Raw genomic sequence first — 18,334 nt, 5'->3', positions numbered from 1 at the left:
AGAGATTCATACTGATAAGTACAGAACACATAAAATAAATATGTTTTGTGGAATTATCTAAGATTGTACATGTAATGGAATAAACATACAGACAGTGCAGAATGGAGATAATTATCTGTAACGTTTTTCTTAGCACATGCCCCCAAGTTTAGTCTCTATGGCAGAGGAACGCTTGTCACCTCTCAAACAAGGCCAATCACTAGGGCCAGCTCACAAGTTTGAGCTTTTTAGACACCGTTCCTAATCAACACTAAAAGCAAAATCACTTTGAAAACATAAAAACAAATGATCGCATCAACACAGACGGCAAACTGGTTACCGCAAAGCTTAAGTAGGTTACCGCAAAGGGAATCTGAATGCTGTTCGCTAGAAGAGTCCAGTGTTTCAGTCTATGTAAAGGTGCTTATTGTATTTCTTTACAGTGCATACATCATTTCAGATTTTCGATATTGATAAAATCTCAAATCTAATGCAAAGGCATTTTAGAAGCATTGCCTCTATAGCTAATACACTCATTCATTCTTCATCGCGCAATCTTCTAAACTCCCAACATTTAATGCCAAGATGTTTCTATTTATTTTTTATTATACTTTTGTAATGCTTTGTGTGACGTGGATCATAATTACAGTTACAGTCTCAGGTTGCGTGATCCTCGTAATGTTACATGGAAAATACAACTAAATTATAGAATCACACTCGCACAAATGCGACCAGTTATTTGTCGTATTTGCATTTAATTCCTTTCACTAGCAAATGCGAGTGACCTGCTGGCACTTTAGAGCCCACAATGTCCTTATGTTCGCTAACGTTAGCTTGAAACAATTAGTAAGTGGATTTTAAAAAAATCTATTTTTAATCAAATAAAAAAATTGGGCCCTATTCATTTTTGCTTACTTTTAACTCTGATCTCGTACCTGCGTAGATGGACAGAGAATTGCATAGTTGGTATGCAAAATACATGCATGTTGGCATGTCTGCTGATAAGGAAATGATTAACTGCTATGATAGAGATTCTGATATATTCTTGACTTAATTCTGGAAACGGTAACTCATTAAAACAAACTTTTCCCATGGTGACCCAGGTTACTAATGTGTTAATTGTTACATTATTAATTGAATCACGTAATAATTAAACATGGCTAATTATTCAATAAATACCATGTCATCAAATGAATGATAGTCACTTCACGACAACACTAATAAGAATAGACTTGCCTGGGCCAAGAAAAAGGAGCAACGGACATTAGACCAGTGGAAATCTGTCCTTTGAGTCTATATTTGAGATTTTTGGTTCCAACTGCTGTGCCTTTGTGAGACGCAGAGTAGGTGAATGGATGATATCCACATGTGTGGTTCCCACCATGAAGCAGGTGGTGTGATGGTGTGTGGGTGCTTTGCTGGTGACACTGTCATTGATTTATTTAGAATTCAAGGTACACTTAACCAGTATGGCTACAACAGCATTCTGCAGTGATACGCCATCCCATCTGGTTTGCGTTTAGTTGGACTATAATTTGTTTTTCAACAGGACAATGACCTCAAACACACATCCAGGTCATGTAAAGGCTGTTTGACCAAGAAGGAGAGTGATGGAGTCCTGCATCAGATGACCTGGCAATCCACAATCACCCAACCTCAACCCAATTGAGATGGTTTGGGATGAGCTGGACCGCAGAGTGAAGGAAAATCAGCCAACAAGTCCTCAGCATATGTGGGAACTCCTTCAAGACTTTTGGAAAAGCATTCCTCATGAAGCTGGTTGAGAGAAAGTCAAGAGTGTGCAAAGCTGTAATCAAGGCAAAGGGTGGCTATTATATATAAAGATTAATAAATATTAAATAACAAAATATTGTCGTTGCATAAGTATTCAACCCCCTGAGTCAATACATGTTAGAAACACCTTTGGCAGAGACTACAGCTGTGAGACTTCTTGAGTAAGTCTCGAAGAGCTTTGCACACCTGGATTGTGCAATATTAGCCCTTTATTATTTTCACAATTCTTCAATCTCTGTCAAGATGTTGGTGCTCATGACTACAAAGCAATTTTCAAATATTGCCATAGATTTTCAAGCATATTTAAGTCAACTGTAACTTGGCCACTCAGGAACATTCTGTATTCTTAGTAAGCAACACGTGTAGATTTGGCCTTGTGTTGTAGGCTATTGTCCTGCTGAAAGATGAATTCATCCCCCAGTGTCTGTTGTAAAGCAGACTGAAGCAGGTTTTCCTCTAGAATTTTGCCTGTGCTTAGCTCCACACCGTTTATTTTTATCCTAAAAATCTCCTCAGTATTTGCCGATGTCAAGCATACCTATACCATGATGCAGCCACCACTGCTTGAAAATAAGGCGGCAGTTACTCAGTGATGTCTTGTGTTGGATTTGCCCCAACATTGCATTTAGGCATTCTGTATATTTGTATTATTCTTTTCACTCTGTCATTTAAATCATTCTCGTGGAGTCACTACAATCTTGTTGATCCATCCTCAGTTTTCTCCCATTACAGCCATTGAAGTCTGTAACGGTTTTACAATCACCGATGGCCTCATGGTAACATTCCTGAGCAGTTTCATTCCTGTCCTGCAACTTAGTTCAGAAGGACGCATGTATCTTTGTGTCTGGGTGGTTTAATACATAATCCACAGCATAATTATTAACTTCACTATGCTTAAAGAGATATTCAATGTCTGATTTGATATTGTTACCGACCAATCACTGGCATTTTATGAGGCTTTGATAGGCTCCCTGGTCTTTGTAGTTGAATCTGTGCTTGAAATTCAAAACTTGACTGCGGGACCTTACAGATGTATGTACTGTATGGGGACAGAGGAAGGGTTAGTCATAAGAAAATCATGTTAAGCCCTATTATTTCCCACAGAGTCCATGTTACATATTCTGTGATTTGTTAAACCAAATTTTACTCCTGAGCTAATTATTTCAGCTTGCCTTAACAAAAGGGCTGAATACTTATGCAATAACTATATATTAGTTAACATATCTAATTAATCTCTATTTTCTTTCCACTGACAGAGTATTGAGTTCATTGTTGACAATAAATTACAATTAAATACATTTTAAATCACACAATTTGAAGAGATAAAAGGGGTATGAATACTCTGCAAAGCACTGTATACTTAGATTTTAATTGATCACTCAAGCAGAGTTTCATAAAAATAAAACAAATGGTTTAACTTAAAAACAATTGCAACTCATGCATCATAAATTATATACATTTGTGAAAGTAATGTATGTGTAAATCTTTAGTTAAAAGGTGCAATATGCATAAATCGCTCTGCCATTTCCTGGTTGCTAAAATTCGAATACTCGCCTAATTTCAGTTTGTGACAAAACAAGGAGTCATTGTACCATCTAAACTGCTGTGAGATATATTTTCCATAACCAAAAATATTGTATTTTCAGCTGTTTGCTGAAATAAACAAAAACTAAATTTAAGAACTGGAAGAATAAAAATATCGCACATTGAACAATCTACCGCTTCTTAACTTGTTTTCAATGAGAATCATAGATCCATAACTGGATCGGGTCACCCAAAAAGTTACATATTGTAGCTTTAAAATGCCTTTAGATTGGGGTTGCAGATGTCCTTGAAATGACTTGAAAATAAGCCTATTTATCTGGAACTTATACTGTTTTATGTGATATATTGACGCTCTCTAGTGGCCAAAACGAGAAAAAAAAATAGATCTGAAAACCTACAGCTCCCATAATGCGTTTCTTTATTGCCAACATTTCCGCATTGAAGGCATGCATTTACAGTAGCTAGCTAGTAACTTGTTTCGCCGTATAAAAGCTATACTAACATTACATTTCTTTGTAACCTGTTGATAGCGGCAATGAACAGTGAAGGTATCAAGGCGATATTGCTCGACTTGGATAACACGCTCATTGACACAGCGGGTGCCGGTGGAGTGGCCATTCAAAAAGTGAGTAGCACGGCCGTTTCATGACATTCCATTTTTCCCCCCGAGTAAAGTAGGCTTACAGGTACTTGATTCGATTGTCCTTTGCTTGATCAAAACGTTACCTGGGTTGTTTAGGTACACATATTACGATCAGCATTGATTTCTTTGTTTCCTAGGTCACAGAGCTCTTGAAGACAACATTAGACCATGAACACACCATTGCCATTTGTGACAGATTTAAGCACAAGCTCCATCACGAGACCTTTGACCCAGCTGGTGGTAGGACAATAGATGAGGTGCGGATCAGCCACTGGGAGGAGAGCTTCCAGGAGGTTATGGGTGGGAGTCCCAGCTCTAACCCCACCCTTGCCAGTGAGTGCTACTACCAATGGAAGAACACTCGCCTGGAGCTTCTAACCATAACACCTCCAGTACTTACCCTGCTGAAGCAGCTGAGGACCAGCCACAAACTGCTGCTGCTGACCAATGGAGAGACCCAGACACAGAGGGAGAAGGTAGTGGCGTTGGGGTGTCAGGGGCTGTTTGATGCTGTGGTGGTGGGGGGAGAGCATGCAGAAGAGAAGCCAGCTCGCTCCATCTTCACCCATTGCTTTGGCCTGCTCGCGGTGCAGGCTCACGACTGTGTTATGGTGGGAGACTCCCTGGACACAGACATTGTCGGGGGGTTTAAGGCAGGGGTTAGAGCCACAGTGTGGATTAATAACGGAGGGGTGTGTCCACCTGAGGGATCTGTCAATCCAGACTACACCATTCCCTCTGTGCTGGATTTACCTGAGGTGCTGGCCAAGTTGAAGTGAAAGTACGGGGAACAATGTCTAAACCAATCACATGAAGATTGTTTCCAAAGGCCTGAGTTAATGAAAACACGTTTTTTTTGTAAAAGGGATTGTCAAAATCATCTTATTTTCTTTCATATTCAATCTGGATGAAAGACAAAATTACTTTACAGCAACAATTATTTGCTTACCTACCAAAATTCTGTTTCATTGTCCATCGTCTCTACTGTCTAATGCAGCCAATGTATAATTCTGTCATTTTATGTTATCTGTTGGTGGAGGTAGGTATTACATATAGTTTACTGGAAATATGAAGCTGAAGCCTGTGCACAGGTCCGAAACAACTGAGCCACTTGAATGGGTCGTGATTGTCATTCCGAAAAGTAACGTCTACTTAGTCTAAATGTCAAAACTCACTTTCCCTAGTGGTCACATGAATCAACTTTGTCTAATGCTTAAAGTACACCATCAAAGTGTATTTTCTTACAGAATGTCACTCTAAATAGACTGATTTATAGTATTGTAATGCTGATAAATACTCTGAGGGAAAATGTACTTGATATGATTGTGATGTGTTGTCTCACCTAGCCCCCTTAAGATGAATGTACTAATTATAAGTCTCTGTGTATAGAGCGTCTGCAAAATGACAAATGTTATTTATATATTACAGTTACTGTGCAATATCTTTACAATTTTTGGTAGATTCCAACTATCCTTTGACTTATCTCTTAACTCAGCCATTATTTATGATAGGTTAGAGACCATTTTTATTTTTCACCTTTATTTAACCAGGTAGGCCAGTTGAGAACAAATTCTCATTTACAACTGTGACCTGGCCAAGATAAAGCAAATCAGTGCGACAAAAACAACAACACAGAGTTACACATGGGATAAACAAACGTACAGTCAATAACACAATAGAAAAATCTATATACAGTGTGTGCAAATGTAGTAACATTAGGGAGGTAAGGCAATAAATTGGCCATAGTGGTGAAATAATTACAATTTAGCATTAGCACTGGAGTGATAGATGTGCAGATGAAGCTGTGCAAGTAGAGATACTAGGGTGCAAAAATAAATAACAATATGAGGATGAGGTAGTTGGGTGGGCTATTTACAGATGGGCTGTGTACAGGTGCAATGCACAGTAAGCTGCTCTGACAGCTGATGCTTAAAGGCAGTGAGGGAGATATAAGTCTCCAGCTTCAGTGATTTTTGCAATTTGTTCCAGTCAATGGCAGCAGAGAACTGGAAGGAAAGGCGGCCAAAAGAGGAGTTGGCTTTGGGGATGACCAGTGAAATATACCTGCTGGAGCGGGTGCTACGAGTGGGTGTTGCTATGGTGACCAGTGAGCTGAGATAAGGCGGGGCTTTACCTTGCAAAGACTTAAAGATGACCTGGAGCCAGTGGGTTTGGCGACGAATATGTAGCGAGGGCCAGCCAACGAGAGCATACAGGTCGCAGTGGTGGGTAGTACATGGGGTTTTGGTGACAAAACGGATGGCACTATGATAGACTACATCCAGTTTGCTGAGTAGAGTGTTGGAGGCTATTTTGTAAATGACATTGCCGAAGTCAAGGATCTGTAGGATAGTCAGTTTTACGAGGGTATGTTCAACAGCATGAGTGAAGGAGACTTTGTTGCGAAATAGGAAGCCAATTCTAGATAAAATTTGGGATTGGAGATGCTGTTTCCAGAATGGTGTCATCTGCGTAGAGGTGGATCAGAGAATCACCAGCAGCAAGAGCAACATCATTGATATATATACAGAGAAAAAGAGTCGGCCTGAGGATTGAGGCAGTCAGAGCAGTTGAATAGGTGGTCGTGGAGCAGCAATGAGATCCCGTGCGCCAGCAGGGGTTGTCACGCTCCATCTCCCCAAAGTGGATGCCCCCCTGGATGTTCCTCCCGCCCACCGGCTGGTTGGTCACCTTGTCCCGCGGCCGAACCTGGAAGTTGTCGGAGACCATGTGACGTAGCCGCTGGTAGTAGACCACGCCGATGAAGATGTCCCCATCCAGCTCAAGGCCGCTGAGGCCAGCTGGAGAGGCGCTCGGTGCTACAGTGGCTGTAGCCGGCATAGCATGTTGCTGAAATGCTCCAGTGTCAAGTTCTCCTCAGAAAAGGTGAAGGGCATGGTATATTGGCACAGGCCGTGGAGGGCGCCTGACTTGCTAGCCGTGCTCTCGATGAGCATGCCAATGGTCATGGGGGAGGGGAAGCCGTGGGGATTGGACAGGATGTCGGTGGTCATGCCGCTCTCTGTGAAGGGCATGTCCTCGGCAGGCCACAGGCGGTTCAGGATGCCCTTCTGGATGGCGAACTTGTCCCCGATGGTGGGTTTACAGGACCATCGCACCGTATTGCAGATGCGGTTGAACCAGCGTCGTTGCTGCACACCTTGATGTTGTCTACCACAGTTTTCTTGACTCCTACGCAAGCGAGAGAAAACAGCAGGTTATAAATTGCATTAGCAGCTGCATCTGGCCGACTCATTATCATAGAGCAGAGACAGGCTCAAGTATAGAAGTTGACAAAGCTCTGTCCGGTGTTGAGGTGGCTGTAGAAGGTGTCTCAGTACTGTAGCAAGGCGCTGACGGGGGGGTGGTGGGGCAGACCATCAGCATCCAGTTTGTCCATTACCTTGGGACCACCGGGTTTGACCCCAAACACCAGGTTGTCCTCACCCTTCTTCTCAACCAGCTGTCTTGTAAACACGGCCACGACCAAAGTTCCTCTCTCATGATGACTTGTTCAGGATCTGGTAGGAAAAGACAGAAACCATGAGCATTCATCTACACATTCCTTCTAAACATGCAAACACAGAATGAAATAGAACACTTATTCATTTTAATATATACAGTGCATTCGGAAAGTATTTAGACCCCTTTCCCTTTTCCACATTTTGTAACGTTACAGCCCTTTTCTAAAATGGATTAAATTAGATGGCCTCAATCTACACACAATACCCCATAATGACAAAGAAAAAACAGGTTTGCAAATGTATTAAAAATTAAAAACATACCTTAAAACATGAGTATTCAGATCCTTTGCTATGAGACTTGAAATTGAGCTCAGGTGCATCCTGTTTCCATTGATCATCCTTGAGATGTTAATAAATAGGCCACTAAAATGTGCAGTTGTCACAACACAATGCTACAGATGTCAGAAGTTGAGGGAATGTGCAATTGGAATGCTGACTGCAGGAATGTCCACCTGAGCTGTTGCCACAGAATTTAATGTTAATTTTACCATAAGCCACCTCCAACGTCGTTTTAGAGAATTTGGCAGTACGTCTAACCAGCCTCAAATCGCAGACCACGTGTATGGTGTCATGTGGGCAAGCGGTTTGCTGATTTTAACGTTGTGAACAGTGGCCCATGGTGGCGGTGGGGTTATAGTATAGACAGGCATAACCTACAGACAACAAACAAAATTGCATTTTAGTCAATGGCAATTTGAATGCACAGAGATAACATGACGAGATCCTGAGGCCCATTTTTTTTTTTTTTTTAACGGCATATGTGACCAACAGATGCATATCTGTGTTACCAGTCATTTGAAATCCTTAGATTAGGGCCTAATGAAATTATTTCAATTGACTGATTTACTAATATGAGCTGTAATATTTTTGAGAACTTTTGTATTATGCTAATTTGGTTTATGCAGGGGTGCGGACATCGACTCTATAGAGGTTTTTAATAAAATGTTATACATGTAGGGCTGGGCGATATGGCCTGAAAATCATATCGATTTTTTTCAAATTCATGGCCGATTCACGATATATGTTTGAAGCTGTTGTACAATTAAAGTTCAAATACACTGCATTTCAAACAGTCAGCAATAATCTAATGAATTCAGGGTGTGTGTAATTAGGCTAAATTTAAGCCCCACTAATAATACACTGCTCAAAAAAAGAAAGGGAACACTTAAACAACACAATGTAACTCCAAGTCAATCACACTTTTGTGAAATCAAACTGTCCACTTAGGAAGCAACACTGATTGACAATAAATTTCTCATGCTGTTGTGCAAATGGAATAGACAACAGGTGGAAATGATAGGCAATTAGCAAGACACCCCCAATAAAGGAGTGGTTCTGCAGGTGATAACCACAGACCACTTCTCAGTTCCTATGCTTCCTGGCTGATGTTTTGGTCACTTTTGAATGCTGGCGGTGCTTTCACTCTAGTGGTAGCATGAGACGGAGTCTACAACCCACACAAGTGGCTCAGGTAGTGCAGCTCATCCAGGATGGCACATCAATGCGAGCTATGGCAAGAAGGTTTGCTGTGTCTGTCAGCGTAGTGTCCAGAGCATGGAGGCGCTACCAAGAGACAGGCCAGTACATCAGGAGACGTGGAGGAGGCCGTAGGAGGGCAACAACCCAGCAGCAGGACCGCTACCTCCGCCTTTGTGCAAGGAGGAGCAGGAGGAGCACTGCCAGAGCCCTGCAAAATGACCTCCAGCAGGCCACAAATGTGCATGTGTCTGCTCAAACGGTCTGAAACAGACTCCATGAGGGCCCGACGTCCACAGGTGGGGGTTGTGCTTACAGCCCAACACCATGCAGGACGTTTGGCATTTGCCAGAGAACACCAAGATTGGCAAATTCGCCACAGGCGCCCTGTGCTCTTCACAGATGAAAGCAGGTTCACACTGAGCACATGTGACAGACGTGACAGTCTGGAGACGCCGTGGAGAACGTTCTGCTGCCTGCAACATCCTCCAGCATGACCGGTTTGGCGGTGGGTCAGTCATGGTGTGGGGTGGCATTTCTTTGGGGGGCCGCACAGCCCTCCATGTGCTCGCCAGAGGTAGCCTGACTGCCATTAGGTACCGAGATGAGATCCTCAGACCCCTTGTGAGACCATATGCTGGTGCGGTTGGCCCTGGGTTCCTCCTACTGTAAGACAATGCTAGACCTCATGTGGCTGGAGTGTGTCAGCAGTTCCTGCAAGAGGAAGGCATTGATGCTATGGACTGGCCCGCCCGTTCCCCAGACCTGAATCCAATTGAGCACATCTGGGACATCATGTCTCGCTCCATCCACCAACGCCACGTTGCACCATACTATCCAGGAGTTGGCAGATGCTTTAGTCCAGGTCTGGGAGGAGATCCCTCAGGAGACCATCCGCCACCTCATCAGGAGCATACAGGCACGTGGAGGCCACACACTACTGAGCCTCATCTGGACTTGTTTTAAGGACATTACATCAAAGTTGAATCAGCCTGTAGTGTGGTTTTCCACCTTAATTTTGAGTGTGACTCCAAATCCAGACATCCATGGGTTGATAAATTTGATTTCCATTGATAATTTTTGTGTGATTTTGTTGTCAGCACATTTAACTATGTAAAGAAAAAAGTATTTAATAAGAATATTTAATTCATTCAGATCTAGGATGTGTTATTTTAGTGTTCCCTTTATTTTTTTGAGCAGTGTATAATTATTTTATCAAAATAATTGAACCTGCTTATTTTCAATAATCATGATCTGACTTTCAAGTCTGTATATATATATATATATATATAAAATTGACCAGAACTATGCATAATGCAAATTCACTAATAATGACTAACTTCTTGTAGCAGCCATTAGAAAATTAACACAGGTCTCAATCTTTCAAGCACAAGCCCACGTGCTTTATATTTCAAGTTTGGCCAACCTGCATGTATTGATTAGCTAACAAGGGAGAACATTTGAATTGTTATGAACACACCTTTCTGTCCGTCTCCAACTGTTTGAACAGCATGCTAGCCTTTCCAATTTGTTCAGATGTTGAAATCAAGTGACCTACCTCATTTCTCAGAATGAGTTGCCAATTACTTGTATAAATTGTGTTTTATGCTTATTGCACATTTATAAAATACAGACTAGACAGCAAGTAGAACAGTCTTTGGCTAAAATGCTGCTAGCATACATTTTCCAGAATCAACGTTCTTTAATACTCCTGATTTAGTAGTGTCTGCTCTGCGTGCAATTTGAGTAGCTGAGACATAAGAAGGATATTGTTAGAGAAGTTAACTTCTTTATTAGAGAAAATAATGTCTCAATGTGTTTGTATCCATATGACCGATTCTGTTGAACCAAACCTCAAATGTAAATAGTGAGTTGAAACCGCTTGTCAGAGATGAAGTGATCTCTCAACTGTGTTGGTGTGAGTGGCAGGGGGAGGGGCTTGGTGTGTGTGTGTAAACAGAGGAAGAGGAGAAGCGCGAGGCTTCACTCTTGCAAAAATATGTCCAAAATAAGCCCAATGCGTTTCTACGGGCTTATTTTGGACCTAAGCTTGTCGCCTGACTTCCCGCCATTTGGGTCAACGGCTCTAATTGTTAGGGCAGCGACATGAGCTTCTCGTCATTATATTCAGATCTCTGATGTAAATGGAAGATGCACACAGCACAGAAGGAATGAAAGAGACGAGACCAAAAAGACATGATAACAAGCAGACATGAACGCTCATAAAAACAAATTCTTGCGATACAGGCGTTTGGAATATTGTGCAAAAACAAATTTGAATTAATCAAATTAATTCGATATATCGCCCTGCTCTAGTCACGTGCATGTTCCTGTTCCAAATATCACAGCTTCATTTCACCTTCAGTGCAAAACCTAGGGGCAGGAAGAAGAGCTCTTTCTGGTAGATGAATTTGAGCATCGCAGTCCCGTTATCCAGGTAATGCAGGTTCATATTGATAGCTGTGCACTCCTCCTTCACACAGTGCATGGTGATATCTGGGGAGACAGACAAAGCATAGCTTGATCTTCTGTCTGGATCAAGGTGATAATGAGGGCGGCAGGTAGCCTAGCGGTTAAGTGTTGGGCCCAGTAACCGAAATGTCGCTGGTTCTGTCGATGCGTCCTTGATCAAGGCACCTAGCCCTAATTACTCCTGTAAGAGTGTCTGCTGAATGACTAAAATGTAAAATCAATGTTAGGCTACTTACATCTTAAATACTCCAACACTGCAATGTTCAGCTTGTACATAAACACCCCCCACATACTGTACATTAACTGCCTTGCTTACCATATGGAGGGTATCCCTAGCCTCTGTTCTTCCACTTGGGTCTTGACATAGCAATAGGGTAGTTCCTCCTTGGCATGATCAGCATGTGAATAACCTTCTAGATCCCATTCACAAAATAACCACCCATTTCCTGTTTCAATGAGGATAGAGAGTGCGACAGAGAAAAGGAGAGATATTGAAATCTAAAGAATGTAAAGTAAGACATAAAAAGTGCCTTTATTTCTGCTTTGAAGCACAAATGATTAGATTGAATAGTTCCCACATATGTGCTGTGTGGTAGGAAGCATGCCATTCTCCTACCTCGGCCTCCTTGTGATGCTCTTTGGGAGGGAGCCCATGCAGGTTACACAGCCTAGACTTCACCATGATGGACACCTGGCCCAGGGACTGCTTGATGATGGCTTTGGGAATCCCATTCACGGACCAGTTGACATCTGTCTGTGATGAATCACAGCTCAAAACTTAAATTCATCACAATGGGCAAGTGTTGTGAGTATAGATAAACCGTGTCTTGACAGTCATATACAGTACAATCCGGATTAGCTCTAGAAAACCCTCTTTATCAGTCGGATTTTCAACGGTTAGCTTCGCCCAAAATTGGTTGAGAGAAATACAATTCCAACGCTGGGATTTAACGTTTAGAAACGTCAATAATTATCGCTTGGGAATTGTTTTTTGAAACCTATGCTCTTATGCCGCGTATCTTTCATTTCAGCATAAATAATATTTAAAAAATATATATATACACTTACTGTAGCAGTTTTGGACAGATCAACTGTATTCCTCCAGTTGAATAACTACAGGTCCGCAGTTATGCTTAACGTTACACACAGGTGTTCGTAGCACGCTATATAGCTCATTCACACAGGTAGCCTGTCTTCCATAAACAATCACTGTAACATGGAGATATGGACGTGTGGGAACACTAAACCTATAAAATGTGTGTAGTAATTTAACCTATTTTTTTCTTCAATAATTTCTCAAAAGATGCGTTTTAATGGTCAAAACGAGCGCCCGACCAGAAGACACTATCGTCTATGAATGGGGTAGATCCGGATATGGTATGGTTGGGTCTACTGGCATCTAACCACAAGCGTTTCCCTCTGCACTCTGATGGGAACACCATCAGGTCCCGGCAGATGCCCCCTTTGCCCACCACTCGTTTATAGATGGTGGCCTCCGCTAACGCCAAGCTGATCCGGTCATTTCTAAGCATAAACTCCAACGGAGGAATGGCCTGAAAAGGAAAATAGAAAACCAACATTTCACAAACTCTAAAACATCTAACCACATGGTTTTAAATGACAGACGATAACTACAACCAAGTTCCTGCGTTAGCTAAGCTAACTTGAACACAGTGAACATCAGCTCAAAGTTGGAAGGTAACAGTATTTGGGTCAGATGTTGTGGCGTACTGGGGAGAATGACATCAAATTGAATTGAATCCTTAATTTATTTTTATTTTTAAAGACAATCAGGTAACAATTAACTAGGTAACTTTCTCGCAAATACATATCAGTGACTTCCTCAAACAAAATCGTGTTTCTTACGTTTCTGCAGGACACTCATATCAGTAGGTCTATTATATTAGCTAACCGCTAGCTACTTCAAACATTGTGCTTGAAGGGGCACAGTTTACACAGCACTGATTTTCCCACTGCACCTAACGTTACCTGCACAGCACGACACAGATCATCTGAAACTCATTGGTCAAACGACTCAACATGAGCCTTCGTTAGGTCCTGAAAAGCGAAACGTTGTTTTTCCTTAGATATGCCAAAGCCTGGTTCAGTAAAAAAATATGTAAGTGTTCTTCCACTACGATGCAAAATCCATGCTTTTTGACGTTCTCTTTTCTTTCTTCTTTCTTTCCTTGTTTTAAAACGTTTTATTAAACGGTAATATGCTAAACATAAACAGAACAGGCTGAGGGATTCCACAAATAGGAGAGAAAAAATACAAACCCACATGAATTCAAATACAGACATGTAGCAAATACATTTTTTAGACGTTTTGTATACATTTTAATGACTCTAAATAGTTTTCCAATTAAGAAAAGGGCATTTTTCTTCATAAATTTTGATTTGTTTGACATTTTTTCCTAATAAAATAAAGAGATTTATGACATACTCACGTTCAATTGTGGAATCAGTGTAGTAAAATAATGTCAAACTTAGATATTTAAATTGTTATATGCAATTTGTTGCCAATATATAGTTTTACATCAGTCCAGAACACTTTACTATATAAACAATGACAGAATACATTTTCAATAGATAACTTTTCTAGTTCACAAAAACTGCATTTACTGGTAACAGCAGGTATATATTTAGAAATCAATTACACGGATAGAATCTATGGATAATCTTAAAGGAGATCTCCATTACTTTATTGGTCACCATAAATGTGTGTGGAGTGAGCAAAGCACGGCGCCAGTTTACATCAAACGATGAAGTCCAACAAAATATCACGGAGGGAATAGACTTCCTGTATAAAATATTCCTTAATAAACTATTGTTGAATAACTTATCTCGTAAACCTATGCCATTCAACTGGATATCGCTTACAATATGAGATATTCCAAAATATGCATTATTCTGAAGTAAAGATTTTATCCCACTAGGTATAGCTTTTATAACAGTCATATTCCTTGCTTGAAACCTCAAAGTTGTCTTTCCATAAATTCTCTCTGCGTAAATAGATTCCCACTAATACTAACTAATTGGCTGACAAGGACAATGTTTTTCGAGAAACAGTTACGGTAAAATAACATATTGTTTCTATGTAATATCGACCCATTGTTACATATAAAACATTTATGAGGTGAAAAGTTGTGTTAATACACCAAAGCTCAGCACATTAAAACCTGCATGTGAAAAGTCGCCAACTTCGCAGGAAGTTTTTAGCGACCGAGGAAATACACTTGTCGTAATAAGAAGTGTGAAAGGTCAAGTAATTGAAAAGGACGGCTTGCAATTCTCTGATAAGTGAGTGAGCTATACAACAAAATCCAAGCTGTCTTTTTGAATGTGATCGTTTAAGTTTGGTTGAAGATTCATAGAGGTGAGAGAAAGATAAAGATAATTTCCATTGTAACCAAATAGCTCTCTCTCTCTCTCTCTCTCTCTCTCTCTCTCTCTCTCTCTCTCTCTCTCTCTCTCTCTCTATATATATATATATATATATATATATCTCTCTCTCTATATATATATATATATATATATATATATATATATATATATATATATATATATATATAGAGAGATATATATATATATATATATATATATATATATATATATATATATCTCTATCTCTCTCTCTATATATATATATATATATATATATATATATATATATATATATATATATATATATATATATATATATATATACATATACACACACACACACACAGTGGGGCAAAAAGTATTTAGTCAGCCACCAATTGTGCAAGTTCTCCCACTTAAAAGATAAGAGGCCTGTAATTTTCATCATAGGTACACTTCAACTATGACAGACAAAATGAGAAAAAAAATCCAGAAAATCACATTGTAGGATTTTTTATGAATTTATTTGCAAATGATGGCGGAAAACAACTGGTGGAAAACAACAGGGGGTGTTATGACAGGGTAGGGTTGATATACAGAATATAGCCCTATTTGGTAAAAGACCAAGTCCATGTTATGGCAAAAACAGCTCAAATAAGCAAAGAGAAACAACAGCCCATAATTCATTTAAGACATGAAGGTCAGTCAATCAGGAACATTTCAATAAACCTGAAAGTTTCTTCAATTGCAGTCACAAAAACCATCACGTGCTATGATGAAACTGGCTCTCATGAGGACCACCACAGGAAAGGAAGACCCAGAGTTAGCTCTGCTGCAGAAGTTCATTAGAGTTACCAGCCTCAGAAATTGCAGCCCAAATAAATGCTTCAGAGTTCAAGTAACAGACACATCTCAACATCAACTGTCCAGAGGAGTTTTTTAATTTAACCTTTATTTAACCAGGAAGGGCTCATTGAGATTCAAATCTATTTTTCAAGAGTGCCCTGGCCAAGATAGGCAGCACCAAGTCATTAAAAAAAATTGACAGACAACATGAAAAACTACAAGTAATCTAGTAAAAAGAATTCATAAAGAGTATAACAAAATTTAAAAAACAGCAAATTAAAAACATTGACAGGTCAGGGAATCAGCCTCAAAATCCTTCATCAGTGATTTAAAAACACCAATCGGGACAAGTTCTTCCAGTTTAAAAGTATTTTGTAAGGTGTTCCAAGACGATGGCGCGGAGTACATAAAAGCCCTTTTACCAAATTCAGTTCGGACATTTGGAACAGTTAGCAGGATAAAGTCCAGCGAATGAAGAGAGTACCCACTACATTTCTGAACAATATAAATGCACAAATAAAAAGGTAGTAAACCCAAAATGGCTTTGTAAATAAAAATATACCCGTGACTGAGCCTACGAGTGACTAGAGAAGGCCAGCCAACCCTGGTATACACAGTGCAGTGGTGCGTAAGGGTTTTGCAGTTTAAAATAAATCTCAAAGTGCCATGGTAAAGAGTGTCAATTGATCTCAAACACTGAGTGGAAGCATTCATATATAAAATATCCCCATAGTCTAGTAAAGGCATAAATGTAGCTGATACTAGCCTCCTTCTGGCTTCAAAAGAAAAACAGGCCTTATTCCTAAAATAAAATCCCAATTTCACAAAAAGAATTGAAGCTAAGTTGTTGAATATGCAATTTAAAAGGGAGGCCGTCATGAATTAAAATGCCAAGATATTTATATGAGGTTACAACCTCAATCTCCTTGCCCTGACAGGTAGTAATAGGTGAAAGGTTCAGAGGTCTATTTCTTGCATTAGAAAACACCATTAGCTTAGTTTTGTCAGTATTGAGGATAAGCTTCAATTGACACAAGGTATGTTGGACAGTATAAAAAGCAGTTTGCATGTTCTGGAAAGCTTTTGTAAGAGATGAGGTACAACAGTAAATAACAGTATCATCAGCATAAAAATGAAGTTGTGCATTTTGGACATTTTTGTTTAAATAATTTAAATAGTGAATAAGAGAGGACCAAGTTCAGAGCCTTGGGGCACACCATTCAAGGCAGACAATTTAACAGACAAAAGTCCATCAAATTGAGTGCACTGAGTTCCATCAGACAGATAGTTAGCAAACCATGCAACTGCATGCTCTGAAAAACCTACACTCGACAATCTCTGCCTTAGTATAGCATGATCAACTGTATCAAAAGAGAGATCAATAAAATGAGACAGTGCTGTTTTTTGTCAATGGCTTCAGTGATATAATTTAAAACCTTCATGGCTGCTAGAATTGTGCTATGCTTCTTCCTGAAGCCCGATTGGTACATTGATAAAATAGAGTTAGTAAATAAATTGCGTGAATCAGATTCAGATCAGATAGATTGCATGAATCTGGCCTTCATGGTCAAATTGCTGCAAAGAAACCACTACTAAAAGGACAGCAATAAGAAGACTCGCTTGGGCCAAGAAACACAAGCAATGGACAGTAGACTGGTGGAAATCTGTCCTTTCATCTGATGAGTATAAATTTGACCAAGGAGAGTGATGGAGTGCTGCATCAGATGACCTGGCCTCCACAATCACCCGACCTCAACCCAATTGAGATGGTTTGAGATGAGTTGGACCGCAGAGTGAAGAAAAATCTCATATGTGGGAACTCCTTCAAGAATATTGGAAAAACATTCCAGGTGAAGCTGGTTGAGATTGTGCAAACCAAAGGGTAGCTACTTTGAAGAATATAAAGTATATTTGGATTTGTTTAACACCTATTTGGTAACTACATGATTTCATAAATTTGATGTCTACACTATTATTCTACAATGTAGAAAACAGTAAAAATAAAGAAAAACCTTTGAATGAGTAGGTTTTCTAAAACTTTAGACTAGTACTGTATATTATTTTGTTTCATGTTATATCTAGTGTACATCCCTGGGTCTTATATCACCACTTATATCACCTTTACACCACAAGAGAAGTCAGGAGACTCAGATCAACAATTCATTTTATTCTACATACATTTTTTATTCAATCAAGTTTTCATGCAAGAGTTTGAGAAACATTAACTGAAGAAAAAAAACATCATAGGCATTCCTCTGACTACATACAGTACAGTAAAACCTTGTTGACTGGAGGAGAGATTAACATTTCAAATGTGCCAATGTTGCTGTTATGTCTTATACGGATTTCTTTCTTCTTGGCTGCCTTGGTTTAGTGAAAATGTTTGATAATGACAGATTTAAGTCACTTCTTTGTCTCCCATGGCAGTACTCAAAGGAAGTTACACATTGCTCTTTAAAGGCCTTGAAATACCTAAAACTCACATTCATAGCTAGATAAGTAATACTATGGGGGAAAATAATGACATTCATTTTTAGACATAAAAGCAATTGTTCAACTTTTTCAACTAAAATACGACAATGCAAGTAATTAAAAATGGGAAAAGTTCAGTGAAAATAAACTGAGGAGAACCAGACATTACAAGAGATTGAACAATTAACAGTCACACAGACCAGATAGCAATAGCCAA

At 39.8% G+C, this 18,334-nt stretch overlaps 1 protein-coding gene and 1 pseudogene across 1 annotated transcript; one reads left to right on the top strand and one right to left on the bottom strand.

The window, feature by feature from the left end:
* Window positions 1-3,747: 3,747 nt before the first annotated feature.
* LOC112250040 (N-acetylneuraminic acid phosphatase) lies at window positions 3,748-5,274 on the top strand. The gene is made up of 2 exons (XM_024419907.2): window positions 3,748-3,943; window positions 4,099-5,274. The coding sequence occupies exons 1-2, from the start codon at window positions 3,854-3,856 to the stop codon at window positions 4,738-4,740; spliced, it is 732 nt and encodes a 243-aa protein (XP_024275675.1). The 5' UTR covers window positions 3,748-3,853; the 3' UTR covers window positions 4,741-5,274.
* Window positions 5,275-6,400: 1,126 nt separating this feature from the next.
* LOC112260704 lies at window positions 6,401-12,205 on the bottom strand (annotated as a pseudogene).
* Between the last annotated feature and the right edge of the window lie 6,129 nt (window positions 12,206-18,334).

Source organism: Oncorhynchus tshawytscha, linkage group LG01 (genome assembly GCF_018296145.1).
Source record: "Oncorhynchus tshawytscha isolate Ot180627B linkage group LG01, Otsh_v2.0, whole genome shotgun sequence".
NCBI classification, from domain to species: domain Eukaryota; kingdom Metazoa; phylum Chordata; class Actinopteri; order Salmoniformes; family Salmonidae; genus Oncorhynchus; species Oncorhynchus tshawytscha.
This window is presented reverse-complemented; position numbering and strand designations above follow the sequence as displayed.

Bases quoted from the DNA above. Each gene is read 5' to 3' on its own strand.
- LOC112250040 (XM_024419907.2), top strand. From the start codon at position 3,854: ATGAACAGTGAAGGTATCAAGGCGATATTGCTCGACTTGGATAACACG. The intron at 3,944-4,098 runs GTGAGTAGCACG...TTTGTTTCCTAG, and splicing joins GTGGAGTGGCCATTCAAAAA to GTCACAGAGCTCTTGAAGAC.